The following is a 19,959-nucleotide window of genomic DNA, read 5'->3' as shown; positions in this document are numbered from 1 at the left end:
CGGTGAGTGATCATCAAACCCAGGTAGTTTTTTTAATATGACTTGGGCGGCAGCCCCCACGAAGTATTTAGGTGTCCCCTTGGAATGTTACAAAAAAAACTGATGATTTCTAGCTGCATTAGGTGCAAGAAACACGCGAAAAAGCTGAGAAGTGGAAGGGTGTCTGTCTTTCGCTCTATGCCTGAGCTACCGTGTATAATCTTTTTTTGTCAGTAATCTGCGGTATCTGATGCAAGTACTGCACGGTTCGCGGCTAAATGTGCAAAGGCTGCACAGGCTGCTTGCCGCTTTATTACGGGCACGCACTGGTGTGCGAGTTGGTTCGACATTGCTACGAAAAGGCGCCAAAGATAAACGCGAACGGTTATTTTTGGTGTCTTCTCGAGATAATAGGAAGGGCATCGCAGCGGGAAAGGTGCAGTCGAAAGAACTTATTCAGGCAAGTGAAGGATGGGGGTCTGGGGCTTCGGCACCTTTTTTCACGGCAACTAGTATATCGGTTTCTGTTTTTCCACCGCGCAAGCGATCCATTTTTTCGCACAACGTTCCAGGTGAGGCTAAGCCGTGCGTTACCTGGTTATGTTTTGGTACAGAAGTTGTACCAGGGACTATTTTCAGTTTTCTTAGGGAGGTTGTTGCTAGCGAGCGTTTTTTGTCGGTTAGTTTCTCGTACATTGGCCCGTGAAAAGGAGCACACTATATACTCTGATGTGTGTGACGGCATTTTACCACTCCCTTTGCGCTCAGCCCTGCACGGTGGAGGCTGGAGCAAGGATGACCTGAAACGAAAGAAGGGACTTCACTTTCACTTCACTTTATTCACCTTAAAGACCCCCTTCAGGGGGTATTACATAAGGGGTGGGTTAATATGTTGATCAACAAGTACAAGTCATTTCTTTGAAATAATTGCTTAGCGTATCTGAAAATGCAGACAGGTGTGTGATGGCAGCGATATCGGTGGGGAGGCCATTCCAGTCCACAACAGTTCGGAGAAAAAATGAACCTGAAAAAGTTGCAGTACGCGACACAGGGCGGGCGATCTGAAACGGATGGGCAGTGCGGTGAGATATGCGGTTCGGATGAGTAATGTAGGGTGGTTGATTTAGAGAACTATGGAAAAACTTGTGGAGCAAATAGAGGCTGGCAATGCGGCGGCAGTCTGCGAGGCTTTCAAGAGCGGAATTCTTCTTCAGAGCTGAAACGCTGGTGCTATATGAATATGCAGAGTGAATGAAATGAATGGCGCGGTTCTGAACTGATTCGAGTGCATTTGTTAGGTATGCATGGTGTGGGCTCCAGATGGGGCTGGCGTACTCAAGTTTGGGTCTGATGAGGGTTTTATAAGCGAGAAGCTTCACGTGTTGCGGCGCATGACGAAGATGACGTTTCATGAATCCTAGAGATCTGTTAGCAGATGATATGATTGTGGTAATGTGTGTTCGCCAAGAACGATCGCTGCAGAGGGTGACACCAAGATACATAAACGATTGGACGCTTTCTATAAACGAGTTAGCAACTGCATAGGAAAAAATAAGAGGGTTGTGTTGTCGATGAAAGGAAATGAGTTTGCATTCCTTTTCTTTAAGCTACAAATGCCGTCACTCAAAACAATCTTAGAGCAACAGGAATTTTACATGCTATGGATGACCCATTACCTACATGTAAGCAACCAGAAATTACAGATAACGTTTTCTTTAATTGCTGGGAGTGGGTGTATGTTTGGCATGTTCTCCAGAGAGCAATCAAAGATTTTCCGTCGGATCCATACAGTAATCGTTACTTGCTAATAGGAAATGACAACGAGCTTCCGTTTCTCCTCATTATGCTGACCGACCTGGACTGTTTACGGTAGTCTCTCATGGCCGGTTTTCATTGTGATGAGGAAGTGAGGCCCGCGATGCTGTATTTCCGAGAGTGTATCTTCTTTTGTTGAACAGCAGAAAAAACCAGTGTGCATTGCCTCAATGGCTGTCTAAGGTGAAACGCTTGAACTACATCAAAGAGTTTTAAATTGACAATGTGGGTCCAATAATGCGCAATGGTGGAACCAGCGACACAGACACAGGACAAGAACAAGCCCAGCAATTTACTCAACCGGGCCCATAAGAGCTATCAATGTACAGTACAGCACGGCACCTCTCGGCAGACTATCACTTGAAGGGCATGAGAACTGTTCCTCGGGTTCTCTGCTTTTGGGCTGTTTTCATCAATTTCGGAATTTCCAGCTCAAGTTGTGTTTGTCGCGAATCAGATATTGCAGCTTCTTTCTGTCTTTTTGAGAATGCCATCGACATTAAGATTTTTTGCAAATAGTGCACTAACCACCTCCTCCTGTGTTTTAGATTGGGGTTGGACTTTTCGGTTTAAACCGAAAAATACCATAAAAGGAAAAACACCAATCAAAGTGCGCCGAAATCATTTTCTGGAATTCTGTGTTAACCGAAAAAGGGCAGCATTTCTGGAATGCATATCGCAACTTCCTGGCTATTCAGTACTAGTAACACGAAGTCACGGGAGAAAATTAAGTGCTACCGCAGGGGTGGCCTAGTGGTTTGAACGTCCACATCACATGCGACAGGTGACGGGTTCGATCCCCAGTGCTTCCGGGTAACCACTAGTGATGCAATAGGCAAACGCTTTCCCCTGGCCTGGTACTCGGCTCTTTTAGGGCAAAATGCTTTGGAAATAAGTTTTTAGAACAGGGAACTCAGTGAGGTAACTGTATCTTTGGAATTCAGTGTCATGCTTGTGAGTTTTTAGGCATTCAACCGCGAACTGAGACTCACCGTTGAAGATGGGGAGGCTCTCGTTCTTAGGTGAGCGCCATCTGCTCAGACTTATCATTGGCTTAGGGTCGACGCTTCGTCAAATAGACTTTTGAAATGCGTGTACAGAAAACTGACAACTTTTGGGCTTGCCATTTTCTGGTTTCTGCGCCACCTGTGTGTTGATAACTGCTACTTATATAAGTTCCTTCTTAAAGAAGAAAAATGAGGCCAAGGTGAACTCTACGTCCTTTTTTACTGCACAGGGACAATATCAATTTCATCGAAAAAAAAGCAGAAAATCTTGAAGTAGCAAATAATATTTGCCAGTAAAAACCGAAAGTTGTTTGATATAAACACGAGCAAATGTCAACTGAATTTTCAAATATAAAAACCGAAAAGTACAACCCCTAGTTATAGCTTCTACGGCGCCAGCTGTTGGCCATGCTTTCCCAGCGATCGTAAGGCTTGCTATGCGTTTGGTTCCGCCGTTAAAACTCCTCGCATAATGCTACTAGAAGCTTCGATGATGATCAGTTAACTGCGCAATAATTCAGTAATTCACGCAATCAACTTCTTATCGGACACTTTGGAAATGTAGACATGCATAGCACGATCGACGCCTATACCATGCTGGTTGGTACGGAATGCAAGGAAAAGTAAAGGAACGCAGAAAAATTTGTGTGAAACGGGCGCAGTCGTTTTTGTTTTTTTTCTTTCTTTCACAAGGGGCCGCCGCGATGGCTCAGGGGTTATGGCACTCGGCTGTTGGCCCGGAAGAGGCGGGTTCGATCCTGGCTGCGGCGGTCGAATTTCGATGGAGGCAAACTTCTTGAGGCCCGTGTGCTGTGCGATGTCAGTGCGCATTATAGAACCCCAGGTGGCCCATATTTCCGGAGCCCGTCAATATAGACGGGGTCCCTCATAGCCTGAGTCACTTTGGAACATTGAACCCCCCCGTAAACTAATTCAAACCTTCCTTTCAGAAGTCGGTTTATTGCTTGTTCGCCACTTTTTTCTTCTCTGTGTATTTGTCGAAAGGAGGCCCACCATGTCGGCGCTAACAGGTTCCAAAGTAGATGAGGGCGCGCGGCAAAAAGCCGGGACAAGAAGAGCTAGACGCACAGTCGGATGCTATGCACCGCGAAGTGCTATAAGTGTGCCTTGTCTGAACGAATAAAAAATGCATGTTCAAAACAATTCGAAACGAATCGAGTACGTTGTGACGTTTTCGGATAACTGGCACAAAGCTCGAAGAGAGTGGACGTCGTAGTTTCCTTCGACGAGTGTTTCAAAAAAAAAAAAAGGCCCACTCGAGCACCGCAAAGAATGCTGCCTCGTTCAAACGACGATTAAGCGCCGCCAGGTGGCCCGTTTGTGTGGCGGCGTTCATGATGCTCACACTTTCAATACTGGGCAACGCAACCTGCAGATTCAGCGAGTTTCAGCAAAAGCTGCCTTGGCGCCCGATATCGGAGGCTATGGCTCGTGTCTATTTTTACTCTCGTAAACTTAGATGTGGAGCTCGTTTGTTCACCGTCGTCCGCCGTCGGCAGTAAAAGGTTATTCGCTTACACGCATGGCATGAAGGTCACACCGTTATAATACTGACTTCGTGTGTCCTGCGTCTCCCGTCTTTCGAAAGTTGTAGCTTTATCTCCATGAGCTGTATACCACCACTCCTAGCGCTTCACTGTACCGATTAATACAAATGTTTAGAAAAGTAGTGACTAATCAAAAGAATATTCGATTCGCATTCGATTGAGTTTTTTTTTAAAGTGCTATTTGCACACCCGTAACACCCTTAAAGAAAGCCCCCTACCAAATGCCACAGTTGCATAATGAAGCAGACGCGGAAAAAAAAATAATAATAATAATTGTTTTTTTGGGGAAAGGAAATGGCGCAGTATTTGTCTCATATATCGTTGGACACCTGAACCGCGCCGTAAGGGAAGGGGTAAAGGAGGGAGTGAAAGAAGAAAGGAAGAATAGGTGCCGTAGTGGAGGGCTCCGGAATAATTTCGACCACCTGGGGATCTTTAACGTGCACTGACATCGCACAGCACACGGGCGCCGAAGCTTTTTTCCTCCATAAAAACGCAGCCGCCGCGGTCGGGTTCGAACCCGGGAACTCCGGATCAGTAGTCGAGCGCCCTAACCACTGAGCCACCGCGGCGGGGCACGCGGAAAAAAAAAAAACATTATGGGAACAAGAAGAGAGAAAATCGAACTCAAAAATTCAAAGCACGATTTTTGCGAAAACGACGCCCCATTAAGCGCGCCAATCACAATGCGCGGGATTTTTGGCGTTGCCTGTACAGCATGTTCACTGCGAGGGGCAACCAGCCAGTTGTCGTCACCCTCATCAGCAACGTCAGCCGAACTGCCTCCGCTGCAGGACAGGCGATGCCCACACCACGCGCCATGATTATGAACTGCATTCGAAATCGGGAAATAACGCTAATGCAAGCTCAATAGGCCGACTTCCTAGGTGACCCCTATCGATACGCGACCTTTAAATCCCTATACAGACTCCTCTGACGCATCACAACGCATTTGGTTTGGTTTGGTTTATGGGGTTTAACGTCCCAAAGCGACTCAGGCTATGAGAGGCGCCGTAGTGAAGGGCTCCGGGAATTTCGACCACCTGGTGTTCTTTAACGTGCACTGACGTCGCACAGTACACGGGCCTCTACAATTTCGCCTCCATCGAAATTCGACCGCCGCGGCCGGGATCGAACCCGCGTCCTTCGGGCCAGCAGCCGAGCGCCATAACCACTCAGCCACTGCGGCGGCTACAACAACGTATTTGCCTTAGGCGTGGCGCCACTCTCATTTTTCTAGTTTATTTGGAATGGCCCATCCATGGGACCTTCTCCCACATACTCGCTCCAGTTCATTAACGCGCTCGTTAATAATTCCTTTCCTAATAACGTAAAAAACACTCATTTGCAAGGGGCTCGGCCTTCCTCATTGCAAATATCGCAAGTAAGATGTCCGTTAACTCCGGAACCTCATTACCAGAGTCTTCCCTCGTAATCCCTCTGTGCCTCTCTACAGTAAAATCCACGCGCAGATTTAGAGAGGCACCGTACACAATCGATGCAATGGGCAAAGCCGGCGGCGGGACGCCGGTGAATATTGTGAGCCTGCAGCTTTGAAGCAACAGCCCCAACTTATCGTCTCTGTGGCCGCATTATAAGTGCTGGTATTACTCAAAAGAAAGCTGGAAACTTTCCTCCTTTTGCAACCGTCGTTTGATAATGCCGCAAAGGAGATTGGATACTATGAAAATAAACATTGGCTCAAGCACCTATCATTTACCTGTTCTCATTATCTGTTATTACTAAATAAGCGGTGCGCGAAAGAAATTCGATCCAAAAAGTGCATCCGTTCCGATCTTCTCCCAAGGTGGAAAAAAATGGACACAGGCGCTACAGACGCAGGGCAAGGCTGCATTCAACTGCGCAGCTTATACGGAGGACGCTGCGTTATCGTTTTCCTGAAACACGGTTTAGCTGGCAAATTTATAACCGTAATAAAGGAGTGATTGCTCATTAGCACCGACCCAAGGTCAGCCATAGGGCTGCAAGAGAAAACTTGGTTGCATGCTAATGCGTACACTTCCCTATTACAAATTTACTCCACCTGGGGGATTCGCCTAAACGCATAGGACAAAATTTATAACCTCCTGTACGCAGCACTGCGGCGGCGTTCAACCTCTGCAGAGAGGAGAGCGGCTCGCCGCAAGAAACAGGCCTCCAAGTTCACAAAGGAGACGTTTATTGACGCTGTCCTCGAGCGGTACACACACACACTCAACAGTCACCCCGTCCCGGGGCGCGCTCAGAGCAAGGCTACGGTGCGCGCTCGGGGCAACAAGAGAAATGCGCGCCGCTAGCACGCCGCTGCAGGAGATTGTCCCCGCGGCAGTGCTGTGATCTCTCTCGTGCCGGCCGTTGGGCCGTTTGCGAGATAGAGTGGGCCGTCAACGCAAGGTGCGCCTGTCAGAGGTCGTTGGACCCCTGGACAGGCTCGAGCCGCGGCGGATCGAGGACCTACGCTGGCGAGCTCGAGTATGAACTGATCCGAACGGCAGAGGCCGGCCCGGACGAACAGCAACGCACGCACCTTACGCTGTCTCGGAGGGGTCTCTCTCTCTGGGCCCCGCTCGGACGGTCGCGCGCCGCGCGATCACCCAAAACGGGTCCCGAATTCCCGCCAAAAGTCACCAATGGCAAAGGCCCTTGGGAAGCCGGGGGCGGAGCTGCGGCCGAATGACAGCGATTAGCCACCAGCCGTCTCTCCGCCGCCCGAGGCGGGAGAAAGGGAAAGAGAGCGACGCGGGATGCCGCGCAGACGCCACGGCGGGAATCTAGCAGGCTTCCCACAGTCTGCCAAAGACAGCATCAGCATCGCGCATCATGCCTCTCGGCATCCACAACACTCTCCAAGTAATCTGGGAGGCGCAAAGACTGTCACAGCTCCATCGCCTGGCCTTCACTCGAACAGGTCAGACACTTCTGAGAAAGATACACCTCACAGTACTGTGTACATGGTCGACCAAAGGAGGGAACTTCTATTCATCCGCAAGATCTATATATGTCCATCAAATAGCCAGAAATATGCTTCCAACATTTAACGCGGAGCGAAGAAACGCCAGAGCCGAGCCTGCGCAAGAAAGGGATAGCCACAGGGACACGCTCTACGTGGATGCAGCCTGTCCAATAGAAGGGCGGATGACCATTGCCATAACGAACGCCGAGGGCAAGCTAATCAGCTGCGCGTCAGTGCGCACGTCCAACCCCGCTCACGCAGAGGAGCCAGCCATTGCGCTAGTTACTAACACGAACGCCACTGTACAGATTCCCTAAATTCGTGCAAAAATATATACAATGGACTAATCCATCAACCAGGGGCCGTATTACGTAACTGTCAAAAATTCTGTCAAGTTATTGACAGGGATGTCAAAATGACGAACCGATGAGACGTCACTGCTTGACGCAACGAGGAATCAGCCAAGTACAGCAGGGTGGCGCCCCGAAACCATTTATTTCCCTCCATAATTTAATTGCATGGTGAGGGACCGTCTGCTAAATTTTTGCAAAGAGTATTAAGAAATATGCAGTGATCAAAATAACTAATATTTTAGTTTGCCAAACAGCGTGATTAATGTTGAAAAATATTAACAAAGATCTCGAGGCTGTGCAATTAAATTTGCTAGTAACTTTTGCTCCCGCGGGGAAGCGCTGATGGCGGTAAAACGCCAAGCCGCTTCGCACGCATAGAGGATAGTTTATTGCGAAAGCAATACTACGCCAGGTCTAAACGCCCGTCGCGTATGCCGTGCTCCCCCCAGAGCCGCGCTGCGCTTGGCATGTACTGTGACGTCGGCTCTCTCCGTTGCTATGACGACGCGTGACGTCAGCTTGCTCACCGCCGCAGCTAGAAGGGACCCGCTCGTCGCGTGTGCCGTGGCCCCCGAGCCGGCGCCGCGCCTAGCAGGTGGTCTCTCCGTTGATATGACGATCTCCTCGCCTAGCGCTCGCTCTCTGGCGGCTTCACTGGGATATATAGCGGTCCGCTACGCTTTGGTTGATCAGTCTCGCCATGGAAGTTACCGACGAACAGTCTATATCTGAATCTAGTTGCTCTACTGCTTCGGAACATTTAAATTCGAAGGCGAAATCTAAGCAAGGTTTCGCAATTCGACCAGGTTGAACCAGAGCTAAACCACAGCCAATTTTTTTTCCTTCATGTTTGCACGAAAGCAGCCGATTCCACGCCGTGTTATTGTTTTTTACGCGTCGTCTGAAATCAAGGTACTGTGCAGTTGATTTAAGTGCGCAGAAAAGTTTGAACAAATGTAGTGAAGGCTACGTGCCTGCCGAGCAAACTTGCAAGGACAGCACGGAACGAAATTGAAGAAGACAACTTGTTGAGCTCTGTATTACTCGGCTCTTTCGATCGATGACAAAAATGCTAAAACGTATGGTGCTGCAATATGTGATGTGTGTTTGTTTCTTTTCCCTTAAGAAACAAGACGACCACGAAGTGCGATTTGCTGGGAAAACTAAAGTGCTTTGCCACCATAAGCGTGTTTTACTTATATGTAGCTGTGGCACAGAGATGACCGCGGGAGCCTACCCTATCTGCACGCTAACTTTGCAGATTGCCTCCAACACCTGCCGCATGGATTTGCTTACCATCCGTTCTCGGATGCCGACGTGCGCCTCGTTACCAACGGCAGTTCGAAATCCGCCCGTGGCAAATAACCGCAGTGCACACAGCACCTGCGGCCGCACGGACAACGCGCTCGCAAGCACGCCTCCCAGTTCATCGCGGGTGAACTCGTCGCACAGCCACTCCAGTCTCCTTCTCCAGTCGAAAAAGGCGTCGAAACAGCTTGCCCGGCAAGTCAAACACGCCTTCGTGCGCTTTCTTTCGCCGTTGCTCGCGCCGGCGCAGCCGCCTCACTCGTATCGCCGCGTACACAGCCGCCATTTTCTGTCACAAAGACAACGGTCAAACTGACCGCCTCGAGGATGTCAAAAAACTCAATTTGCGCTTGCATAATTACGTGTGCAACGTCACCACTTCTGCCACATAGGTGACGTAATCTGCAGCCACCCATGAGGAAAAAAGCAATATGGTCACACATCCGACTAAGAGGAGCGAGGCTGACGCATTTTTGACAAGTTTTTAAAGCTTTGCTATTTGAAAGTTGTGTAATATAGCCCCAGTTCTCACACTCTTAGCCAAACATCCTCGTAATCAAGCATCAATCATATGGTTTCCAGGCCACACAGACCACACGGGAGGGAATGATGCCGCCCACCGGCAAGACCCAGCTCTCTTGTACCGGGATTCCTCCTTAGTCGAAGAGCCAGAGGAACACATTACACAGCCCATAATCAGCTTCGCCGAACACCTACAGGCCTGCAGACAGGCCAGACTGACATACCCCACACCTCACAAAACTCTAGACAAAGAAGAATAACATACCTTTCGCAGACTACAAATAGACACTCAAGTAACTCCACCAATGGTACTCCTCACGCTACAAACCAGAGTGTACACACTGTGGAGAAATAGCGACAGCTTTTCACACGGTGTGGGCAAGCCAACTCAATCCTGCTACAGACACACTGCTGAATTAAAATCTGGAGCAGAGGGAGGCCATTCTGCACAGCGAGAACACCGACCAGCAAAGAGGACTGGTTCGCAGGGACCACGCTGCGGCGCAGACCAATGGGCTGCCGGAATAGGCAGACCACCCAGGGCTCCAGCAATTTCCATTGTTCAAATAAAGTTTTCAATCAATCAATAAATGAAGTTAAGCCTTTGTACGCTTTTGCACCCACATAGTCCTCATATTTGCCAGAGTAGCGAGGACGCTTGAGTCCCGCTCAAATTTGAGGTGCGAACGTTGGCTATGCAAAAACGAACCACACTACGTGGCTCAGGAACAGGCACGACTGCTTGTAGACTTCTTAGAAACGCTGTACCTACCCTTTTGTCTCTCTCTCTCTGCTCTCACTCCTTTCTCTCTTCAATGCTGCAAGTGTAATCTAGCCGCACTGCCTACGGTCCTACGGACCGTAGGCAGTGCGGTAATAAAGCTTGCACCGACATCACAGCAGCCATCATTTTGTGAACCAGGAGCACTGCAAAGAAGTGCTTCTGGCCTGCACGGCCAAGCTATGCGTGAATCACCATTATGGCGCACGTTATGTCATGTCATGCATGTATACAATGGCCGCTTTTCAACACAAGTGTGGACTCTACTGCTATACATAAGAAATAACCTTAATTGTTATCTAAGTGAACATCGTGGTGCGTACGCAGAAATGGGCGAAACATCTGTCAGTTGCATAAAATCCATTTCTGCACCAATATACGCAACTCCTCGTAGCATAGAGGGAGAGGTCTGAAGGTCGTAATGCAATTATCAGTTCAAAAAGTTAAGAACAAGTCACACAGTGACCTTTCAAGTGGCACAACGGCTGAGACCACCTAAAGTGCGCGCACAATGTGTCGCTCACAAATCAAAACCTGACTTTTCTTTACTTCTAAAATTTTATTCAGAAAACGAGCTCCGCCGGCCTTGCTTAGCAGATATGAACCAAGCATAAAAGACACAAAACTACACACAAATAACTGTACAGTAAAAAACTGCAGAAAATTAAAAAATTGAGATCATGCCTGGTCCATTATGAACAAAAAGGCTAGCACTCAACAGCAAATGAACAAAGGAAACAAGACAATTCGGTGGTCTAAATGTGGCCAGTAACATACCAGGTGTTTCAGGGAAGGTGATCACTAGTGAGTAAAAACAGCGTTTTTGAGGTAAACAGAAGCTTTTCCGGCATAGTAATGCCAGCGTTGGAGGACGTCAAAAAACAGGGAAATCATTAAATTGGCTAAGTGATCAACTAAATTCAAATCGTTAACTTTCTAACCTTTAGCAATGGGCACCTGATTGCAAATAGAGATTTGTAGCCAGCCGTTAAGATAGCCATATCAGTTTTTAGAATTTCAAAAATGCCATTACTCCCACCGCTGTGGCACAACAAAATTTGGCTACATCGTGCTAAAATATGTGCACTTTTGAAAAGTATGCAGGCAAAGCAACCCCTCCAGTGGTTGCAACTAGTAAAAATTGCCGAATTTTGTTGTGTCAGAGTGGCGAGAGTAATGGTATTTTCGATATTCTAAAGACTGATATGGCTATTACTAATGGCCAGCAACATATATCTAATTGCAATGAGGTGTCTATTGGTAATATTTAAAAAGTTAAGTATTCTAATTAAGTTGATCACTTAGCTAGTTAAGATGATTCGCCTGTTTTTTTACCTCCGCCAACGCTCATATTACTATGCCGCAAATTTCTTCTTGTTACCTCAAAAACCTTATTTTAAAAAATAGTTATCACCTTCTCTGAAACACCTGTTGCATTAAAGACGGCAGCGAACAATATTAACATCCATGAAAATTGAAAAAAAAAATCAGCTGGGGTCATTAAGCTACAACCCAACATAGAACAAAATAATAGAGCGAGTGCGGAATCCAAAAATTGCAGATTTCAGCACCCGACTGCAAACGATGACCACTTTTGAACTCGCACCTAGCTAGCAGTCGGAGTGGATTACTGCCAGCTCTACCTTTAGAAATGTGCCATATATCGACCGGGTGCTGTCTGCAGAGTGAGTTATAAGGCACATGACATTAAGGGTCAGATAGAGAAATTATTCACCTGATGCTTGGCAAGAAAAATTAAACACACAGCAGCAGCATCAAAAAATACTAGGAACAATTAAGACATGTAAAAGCTGCCATTGCATAGCAGCAATGGGACGCAACCATCGAAATTTTGCTTCGCCCCGGGATGCTATAAAATGCCCTAAACGACTACACAGTTTCTTGAACGGCGCATCAATTCGCCAAGGGTTCAGAGTCTAAAACGTTATAGTTCGCCTGAATTTCGCGGACACTCACGGACTGACCGCAAGATTGGTACCCTGATTATGAGACCAAGTGTTAAGGAACATCCTAAAAACACGCAACCTGAAAAGCCACTCCTTTTACGCGCCGCTCTACCTTGTACTACGAGGACACAATACTGGTCTCCGCCAGTGCTAGGAAAGAAAAAAAATTTAAAAACCACCCGCATTCTCTTTTGCGTGGTCTAGAAAGCTAATAGAGAGATTTAGCTTAGCGGAGACTTACTAGCGCAGGTGTATACCAGCTTACAAGACTCCGCCTGCGCACGCGCAGTGGCCCTGCCTGGCTCCACCGTGCCAATGCTGGCGAGCAGGAGGTGTCCGGTAAGCCAGTATACGTCTATGCTAAGACGTCTCCGCTATGCTAAATCTCTCTAATAACAAATGCCGACTCTTAAGATGACTGCCCTGGTTGCAGTTACTCCATGAAAGCCATCCTCTAAACACAATCCTATGGAGGAAGAAGCCGAGTAGGGAAAGCGCCATCCTGTCGCCCCGGTGCTGGCTGCTAACCGCAGGTGCCGCAGGCTTGGTCATAGAGCATTGCCGCCCGCGGTAATTCCTTCCTCCCAATGCCATACGGCCCGGGCTGTGCATTTGTCGTTCTCAGAGAATGCCGGATACACCAGGATGTACCACGTCCCGTCGTCCATCATAACCACCCTCCTCGGGTTGGCGATCGCCGCAAACACAGGCTCGCCTGCGTATGGCCACCCCGGTAATTGTAGCCGCCCAGATCGCGGCCAGAATCCCGGTCCCGTACCCCATGGCCTGGTCTCTTCTTGTCGAGGGGGCAAAGTGGGCCCTCGTGGCAGTCAGGGCCCTTGCGGTAGACACGGGAACTGCGGGGGCAGAGGCAGCTCCGGATGCGGCAGGGTTCCCTCTCGCGAATTTAAAGAGTTCCGGTCGCGGAAGGAACTGCTGCTGAGCCATCATTGCCTCTTGCTCTGGCTGAATTTGCTGACGAGCAAAAGAGAGTTCCGGTCGAGAATGCTGTTCCAGTGTAAGAGGCAGCTGCGGCTCCTGGTGTGGCGAAGGATGGCCGTAGCTCCTGCTGGTCGGTTCCACCGGCGTGTCGTGCGTAAGTCGCGGCGAGCAAAGATAAGGCAGCGATGGCAGCGGTTCGTTCAACAGCTTTGTGTCCGCGGCCGTGCTGACCTCCTCCGAGTAGCCCTGGCTCTGATGTCCGTAAAGGTAGTAACAGCCTCTGGACCCTGGGATGCATCACACCAAGGGAGAGGCGGTAAATTGAGCGGTGTAGATCAAACACAATTAACTGAAATAGCTGTTAAAAATTTGCATGAGAACGCATTGACGAGAACAAAGCCTCCCGCTCTGCTGCGTCGTAAGCAGCGGTTGGAGCGGTAGCGGTAAAAACTGAAAAAAAAAAAAAAACGTGACAACAAATGGAGTTCGTCGCCTGATGAGGTGCGCCTCCGCAACCTGTTTTTCCCAAAATTACCTTTAGAACAGAATGAACCGAAATATTAATGCGAGAGCATTATACTACTCATCGGCAATGAAACCCGGAGTTGTTGCCCATACGAAATGGCCCCAAGAACCTCAATGACGACATCAGCACACCTGCATAGCAACCAATATAGAGTCAACAGAGGATCCATTGTATACATAGGGACCAATGGGCAATACGGTGAAGGCCAGTAGGACAAAGGCTTTTAGCTTAAATGCTTTTGATCCAAAGGGTTTCACTCTAAAGTCTTTCAACCTAAAGAGATTTACCGTAGAAATCTTCAACATAAAGGTATTTGAGGTATTTGTACTCGTTACTAAATAGGAAACAAAAGTCAACTATAGCAACCCATAATTATAGACAAATGTTTACACATTCAAAGCACTGCAGTAGTCTTAAGTCCCATCTCAAGTTTTTACATTGAACCATAGCTCACGCTTTACAGAGGTAATCTTGAGTTACTTCAGCCAGTTTTCCTTTATACGGCACCAGTTGCTTATGGCACTCCTTGTGCTTGATGGCAGAAGAAGCCAGAAGAAGCCACAAGGAGGCAAAAAAGTTTAAAGTTCGTTCGCAGTACTCGCATCTTGGCAACCGATCTCAACTAAAGTCAAATGGCCCTTCTCTGTACTTGGGTGCCTGTGCTTAACCTGCGCATATGCGAACCTATGCCGTCGCCAAAAGTCGTGACACGCGCCACCTCAGTAATGCAGATCAGCGCACACCTCTATAACAGGCCAAAAGAGCGGAGGGAAGATTGTGGTAGAAAAACTAGTCACTCTGTATACGCAATTCCTTATGACCTCGAGCGTACCAGAAGTTTGCAAAAGCGATAACATTATCTTAAGTGATAAAGGAGATGCCAAGGACTTGAAAAATTACAGACCTACCAGCGTACTCTCCGTTGCCTGCAAGGTATTTACTAAGGTAATCGTAAATAGAATCCGGACAACCTTACACTTCAACCAGCCTATAGATCAGGCAGGCTTTTGTAAAGGATACTCGACTGTAGAACATATTCACACTATCAATCAGATGATAGAGAAACCCGCAGAATATGATCGACCGCTATATGTATATATAGATAGGAGAGAGGCCCTCGTCACTCACGCTATTACACAGTGTGTACCACACAAGTCGCGATCGTTCTTGCAAGAACTACTGGAAGTCTTCGGCCGATGGCACAGCCAAAGCTATAACCTTTGGCGCAGCAGCGGCGCGTGGTATGCATAATCGGCGCGTCTGTATAAGTTGACTGCCTGCGGGGCGGCTCGAGAATAGACGTTTTTCGCGTGCCGTATACATATTAGTGGGGACGTATACAGGTTTGCCGGATGCTTGTCGCGTAGTAACTTTCATGCGGCCAGGAGGTGCCACTGCGCTTGCGCAGGAGGTCTCAGTAAACTGTTATACGTCTCCGCTAATACATCTCTGCTTGTAAAAAACATATATTGGATGTATGCGAAAAACGTCAGACGTTTTTCAGTGCACCTTCTCCAGTGCACGTAACTAGTCGAAAAAGCAAACCATTTTCGAGCCACAGCGCCAAGGCTAATAGTACTGTATGAATTCCAAAAACTGAAATGGCTATAACTAACGACCGGTTACAGATCTCAAATTGCAATTGGGCTCCTAACTCTGATAGTTAAAAAGTTCATTATAAAATTTATTTAACCACCTTACTACTAAAGACGACTCCCAGATTTTCTGGTGCTGCCAACACTGGTATTACTATGCCGCAAAAGGCATATTTTTCCTCCAAAAACCAATTTTTGAAAATTTTTGGAACACCCGGTATAGAGCCGGCCGGAATAATTGTGGCGCCGATTCGCTAGCAGCATGCAGAGCTTAACGCGCCTCATAGACACACGGGCTATGAGGGAGGGGATGCCGTAGTGGATGGCGACGAATTTTTTTAGACAACCTCGGATTCTTTAAGGCGCACATAAATTGCACAACACATCAGATGCTTTCAATTGTTGTTGCATCTCACCTCCACCGGCATGAGGACGCGTCGTGGAAGGGATTCTTTCCTGTTACCTTGGGATGAGCAGTGGAATGCCAAAGCCACTCGACGAACGTGATGGGTTTCTTCGGCTATCACTCTAAATACGAAATGATTAAAAAAAACAATAAGCTGCCCTCAACGCACTCTCTTTTGTAAAGGGAGAGCCTTAGAGGACAGCTTACTTCTTTTTTTACTCCCATACAGACGTAATCGTGCATAGATTTTAAGGGGGGACACTGGTCTTAAAGCTATTTTTGTTGTTTTTTGACCAATCTTAATAAAAATGCATAGACTTATTCAAATTTTTATGCTGATTTCAAATATGCATTTATTTTAAGTGTAGGCCAATTAGTTTTCAAGATAATTAACAATTAATGCCCATTGTTTGAGGCCCAAATAGCAAAATAATGATTTCATCAAAAATTAATTTTAAGGCATGGTTAGATAGCCAGAATAGTGAATTATGAAATGTTGAGAGCAGATTTTTGATATGTCAATTATTACTCATTTTACAACCTTCTGAATTTCAGTATAAAAAATGTGTGTACCAAGTAATGGTAAATTAACGAAAATAATTATTTTTTTAAGGTAAAATGAAAAAATCTGCTCCCAACATTTCACACAGCATACATTAGGCTTTCCATTGCAACCGAAATTTCAGCTCTATGTGACTTGGTTGCTGAGATATCAAGGCCTCAAGACTGCTAGCAGTCAACCATATGCATTTTGAGAAAAGCCCCAAAAACAAGCAGGGGACAGTTTAATAAATATTTACAAGTGCAGTAATATATTTACAATAGGAAATGGCTAGTAGACACCAGGAATGTAGTCCTTTTGATTGCCAGTAGTATCCAGGTGCCGCTTCTTGAGCACTTCTTGAATATTTTCCGCAATGGAATGCTTTCGAGCGCACTTTTGCTCTCGGCGCTCATCCTTCTCTCGCATTCTTTTTGCGCTCATAACTTTCGTATTGAGGCCCAGTTCCTGTAATATTGCTGCAGAAGTTCTCTTGCTGCCTGCGTTGAACCGCATTACTGCCTCAGCCACGGCAGCCTCAACAGTAAACAATGATGCGTGGCGCTCTTTGGGTGCCAAGGCCCATATCAAAGAGTGTAGGCTTTCATTACTGTTTTGGGTTTTACCCCTATGGCACCGCTCTAAGAGCTTCCTATCCGACAGTCGCTCATAGACAGGGAGCAATGCTTTAGCAACATGGGGTGGAATGTTGTACCGATGCTTTGGAGCAGATTCGCCTCGGGCTGCTGCCGCATTTTGCTGGCACCAAGAGTCCAGTCCCGATGGGCAGAAGCTATGGTTTGATGCCTCATCAGTAGAGGTAATGTGGTGGTAGGTGGCCATCACAGCCTTCTGCGTAGCCTCTACATCCCCATTATGGGATTTTAAAGCCCAGGCATAATAGGAGCTTAACTTTGTTATGAGGCTGCCTGTCAGTTTGCCTTTTCCTCCAAGGTTTTCGGCACCTTTGTGTTTGGACAACAAAGTCCGCAATGCTGTTCCCATACGTTTCTGCACGTGGTTTATGCAGTCTTCTTTTTTTACTTTGATGTATCCATACACATCTGCCTCTTGCACAGCTAGAAAAGCCCGACTATCACCGTCCGAAAGCATTGTGGTATAGCGAAGGCCACACTTCTTCAACGACCTTTCAAAAAGAATAAGGGCTGCCTCAACTTCCATCTCTCCAGCCTTTTTTTCTGAGTTTTTTTGGCATAGGTGCCCAGCCCTCCAGGACTGGTATGATGGGTCACCTTTTGGGCCTCGCTCGCAGCCGGCACAGAAGTTGCACAATACAACATAGTCCAGCACAAGCCCGGTAAACAGTTCGATGACGGTTCCCACACCAATGTGGGATGTGTGGCCGCGTGTCATCCAAGTGCCGTCGTATGATACTGCAATATTGCCGGGGTTCCCAAGGTCCAATTCATTATAAAGTTCTCGAACCGACCGCGCACACTCTTGTGCAACTTCTTCGGCTGCACGAGCTGCTGCAGGTGTCAACTTTTTTTTCACATAGTCTTGCCACGTTTTATTGTGGAGACCGCGGTGCGAAACGTTCAGCGATGAAAAAATGTCATTTAGAGCTGTCTGCTGGTTGCCAGTGCTCTGCATTGCACGAGCAGCGAGCACATTCACCACAAAAGGGTTGATCTTCTGATCGCCACGTACCCGCGGCGAACTCCATGTAGACGATGCGTCTCCACAGCTCGCACATTGAAGAGAAAGTTTAACGGCAAGGCCGTATTCTCGCTCATCTTTTACGAAGCTCAAGTCATTGCCGCCACACGTTTTACACTTCACAAGTTTCAACAAACTGTTGAGCGATTCCAAACAAACGATCGTGAAGCTTGCCTCGTCGAGCAGACAGTCCGACGCGCTGCCGTCACGTAAACAACGAGACTTCCGCTCCGTTGCTGGAGTTGAGGCGAGTTCTCGCAGTTTTTGTTCAGTCTTCGTCTTATTTTGGAGCACATCTGAGGGCTCCAGCATCACTGTATCACGGCGGATGCGGGCGCTGCCGCTTACAGCTTCCCGTGCTGCGGAGCGCGTTAGGCCTAACTGCGCGGCCTCGCCGACACGATCGTTCAGCGCAGGAGTTTCATCATTGTCGGGGCGCACAGCAGGGCGTCTCTTGAGGTTATCGACCAGCGACTTCTTCCTTGCCGAATTTATGCCTTGAGTGCACCTTGCGCGCTGAACCAGGCATCGCTGCGCGTTTCTTGCACTGCACGGTCCGGCACAAAGAGTCGCGTCTCCCCGCGGCTCGGGCGCGTCAAGCAGACGCTGCCAGCCCGCTCCACCAATCGGATGACGACCTGCTGTCACGTGACCCGCGGCAGCCAATAGGATTTTGAATACTACTTGTTCTTTTTTGCTATTTTCTCGGCAACCAATGGGCGAACGGAAGTCGTAGTGGCGGGAAATTGAAGGCGAAAGGCGGCTTTTTCAAATGAGACCAAGATGGCTGCGGTGCCGCGCATGAAACGGGAGCTACGCTTTGCGAAATACTGTTGTTTCGGCGCCGATTTCAGCTCAAATTCGAGCGACATGGATTATATAAATTGGTATTGTGAGTAAAATACTGACCTTAGAGGCGAGAAATTTAACAGAGAGGTAGATAAATGGCTGCTGATTTCGAAAATAACATTTTCTAAAAACTGATTTTTTCGAGATTTTTCGGCCCGAAAGACCCGTGTCCCCCCTTAAGTTCAGGAGGGTAACTCCCATCACGGACACTTACATGATTACACCGGTTTCGGCTTCCTCTCCTGCTCCGTATTCAGGTAAATTGAAGGTGAAGGTGGCGTGGCGAAGCGTTCTGTTTTCAGCTCTCATTCCACCAGAGGATGCAGCTGTGGCTCCATGTGACCCAGCTGCCTTCCCGGACTGCCAATGAACGATGGCAGTGGAGTATGCACCAACAAAGACTGGCTGGATGATGACAGCCTGCTGCTGGGCCTTGACTCCGAACCCTGCAGAACACGAACAAGTAGGAACAGGTGGAGTTAATGTACAGTAGAATCTCGTTACAACGAACTTCACGGGACCGCCGAATTTAAATCGTTATTTTGAAATATCGTAGTACTGAAAAACCATTATTTTCATGTCAGTAATGCATCACAAGAACTAAAATTACGTACCTTTGCAGCAGATTTACGTGTTGGTAAGTAAATAATAAACGATAACGCTGGGCACAGTTCAACTACAATTTATTGCTTGAAGAAGTCTGTTATCTTCTTCTGGCGAGTAGACGACAAGCGCTGCAGGACGAACGCCTCCACATCCTCGACCTTCCTGTGCACGTCATCGGGGACATCTTTGCAGCGCCCGAGGAATGATCGGGTCTTCTCTAGAAAGACTAGGACATCCGAGCCGGAAGCAATCTCTTCCTCTTCGTGCGCTGATCCAGTGTCGGCATCGTCTTCGTCGCTACTACATTCTTCTTGCTCACGCACTTGATTCACGATGTCTTCGGTGGTGAGCTCCGCGGATGTAGCCGCCGCGCTGTCGCTATCCACATAATTCGAAAGTCGCTGTCCACGGTAGTTGCCCAGCCGCAGACGTTTTCTTGAGGGAGCCAGCTGCGACTCTCGATGTAGTTTTATGATCTTGTCCCGATCTTTGAGCATCGTTGCCATTGTTGACGGTGTAATGTCAAGCTCCCTGCACAAGTCTGCTTGCTTTTTTCCAGCA

At 47.8% G+C, this 19,959-nt stretch overlaps 1 protein-coding gene across 9 annotated transcripts in view; it reads right to left on the bottom strand.

The window, feature by feature from the left end:
- Window positions 1-10,825: 10,825 nt before the first annotated feature.
- LOC144115343 (uncharacterized) overlaps window positions 10,826-19,959 on the bottom strand; it is a 39,101-nt gene continuing 29,967 nt past the window's right edge. For all 9 annotated transcript variants that reach the window (XM_077649696.1, XM_077649692.1, XM_077649691.1 and 6 more), the window contains 2 exons: window positions 19,007-19,238; window positions 10,826-13,482 (listed from right to left, as the gene is read on the bottom strand). In XM_077649696.1, coding sequence (XP_077505822.1) covers window positions 13,161-13,482; window positions 19,007-19,238 — 554 coding nt within the window. In that variant the 3' untranslated portion in view covers window positions 10,826-13,160. The remainder of the gene's footprint in view (window positions 13,483-19,006; window positions 19,239-19,959) is intronic.

This window comes from Amblyomma americanum, chromosome 1 (assembly GCF_052857255.1).
Source record: "Amblyomma americanum isolate KBUSLIRL-KWMA chromosome 1, ASM5285725v1, whole genome shotgun sequence".
In the NCBI taxonomy this organism is placed as follows: Eukaryota; Metazoa; Arthropoda; class Arachnida; order Ixodida; family Ixodidae; genus Amblyomma; species Amblyomma americanum.
The sequence above is the reverse complement of the archived record's forward strand: the minus strand, read 5'-3'. Positions and strand labels throughout refer to the sequence as shown.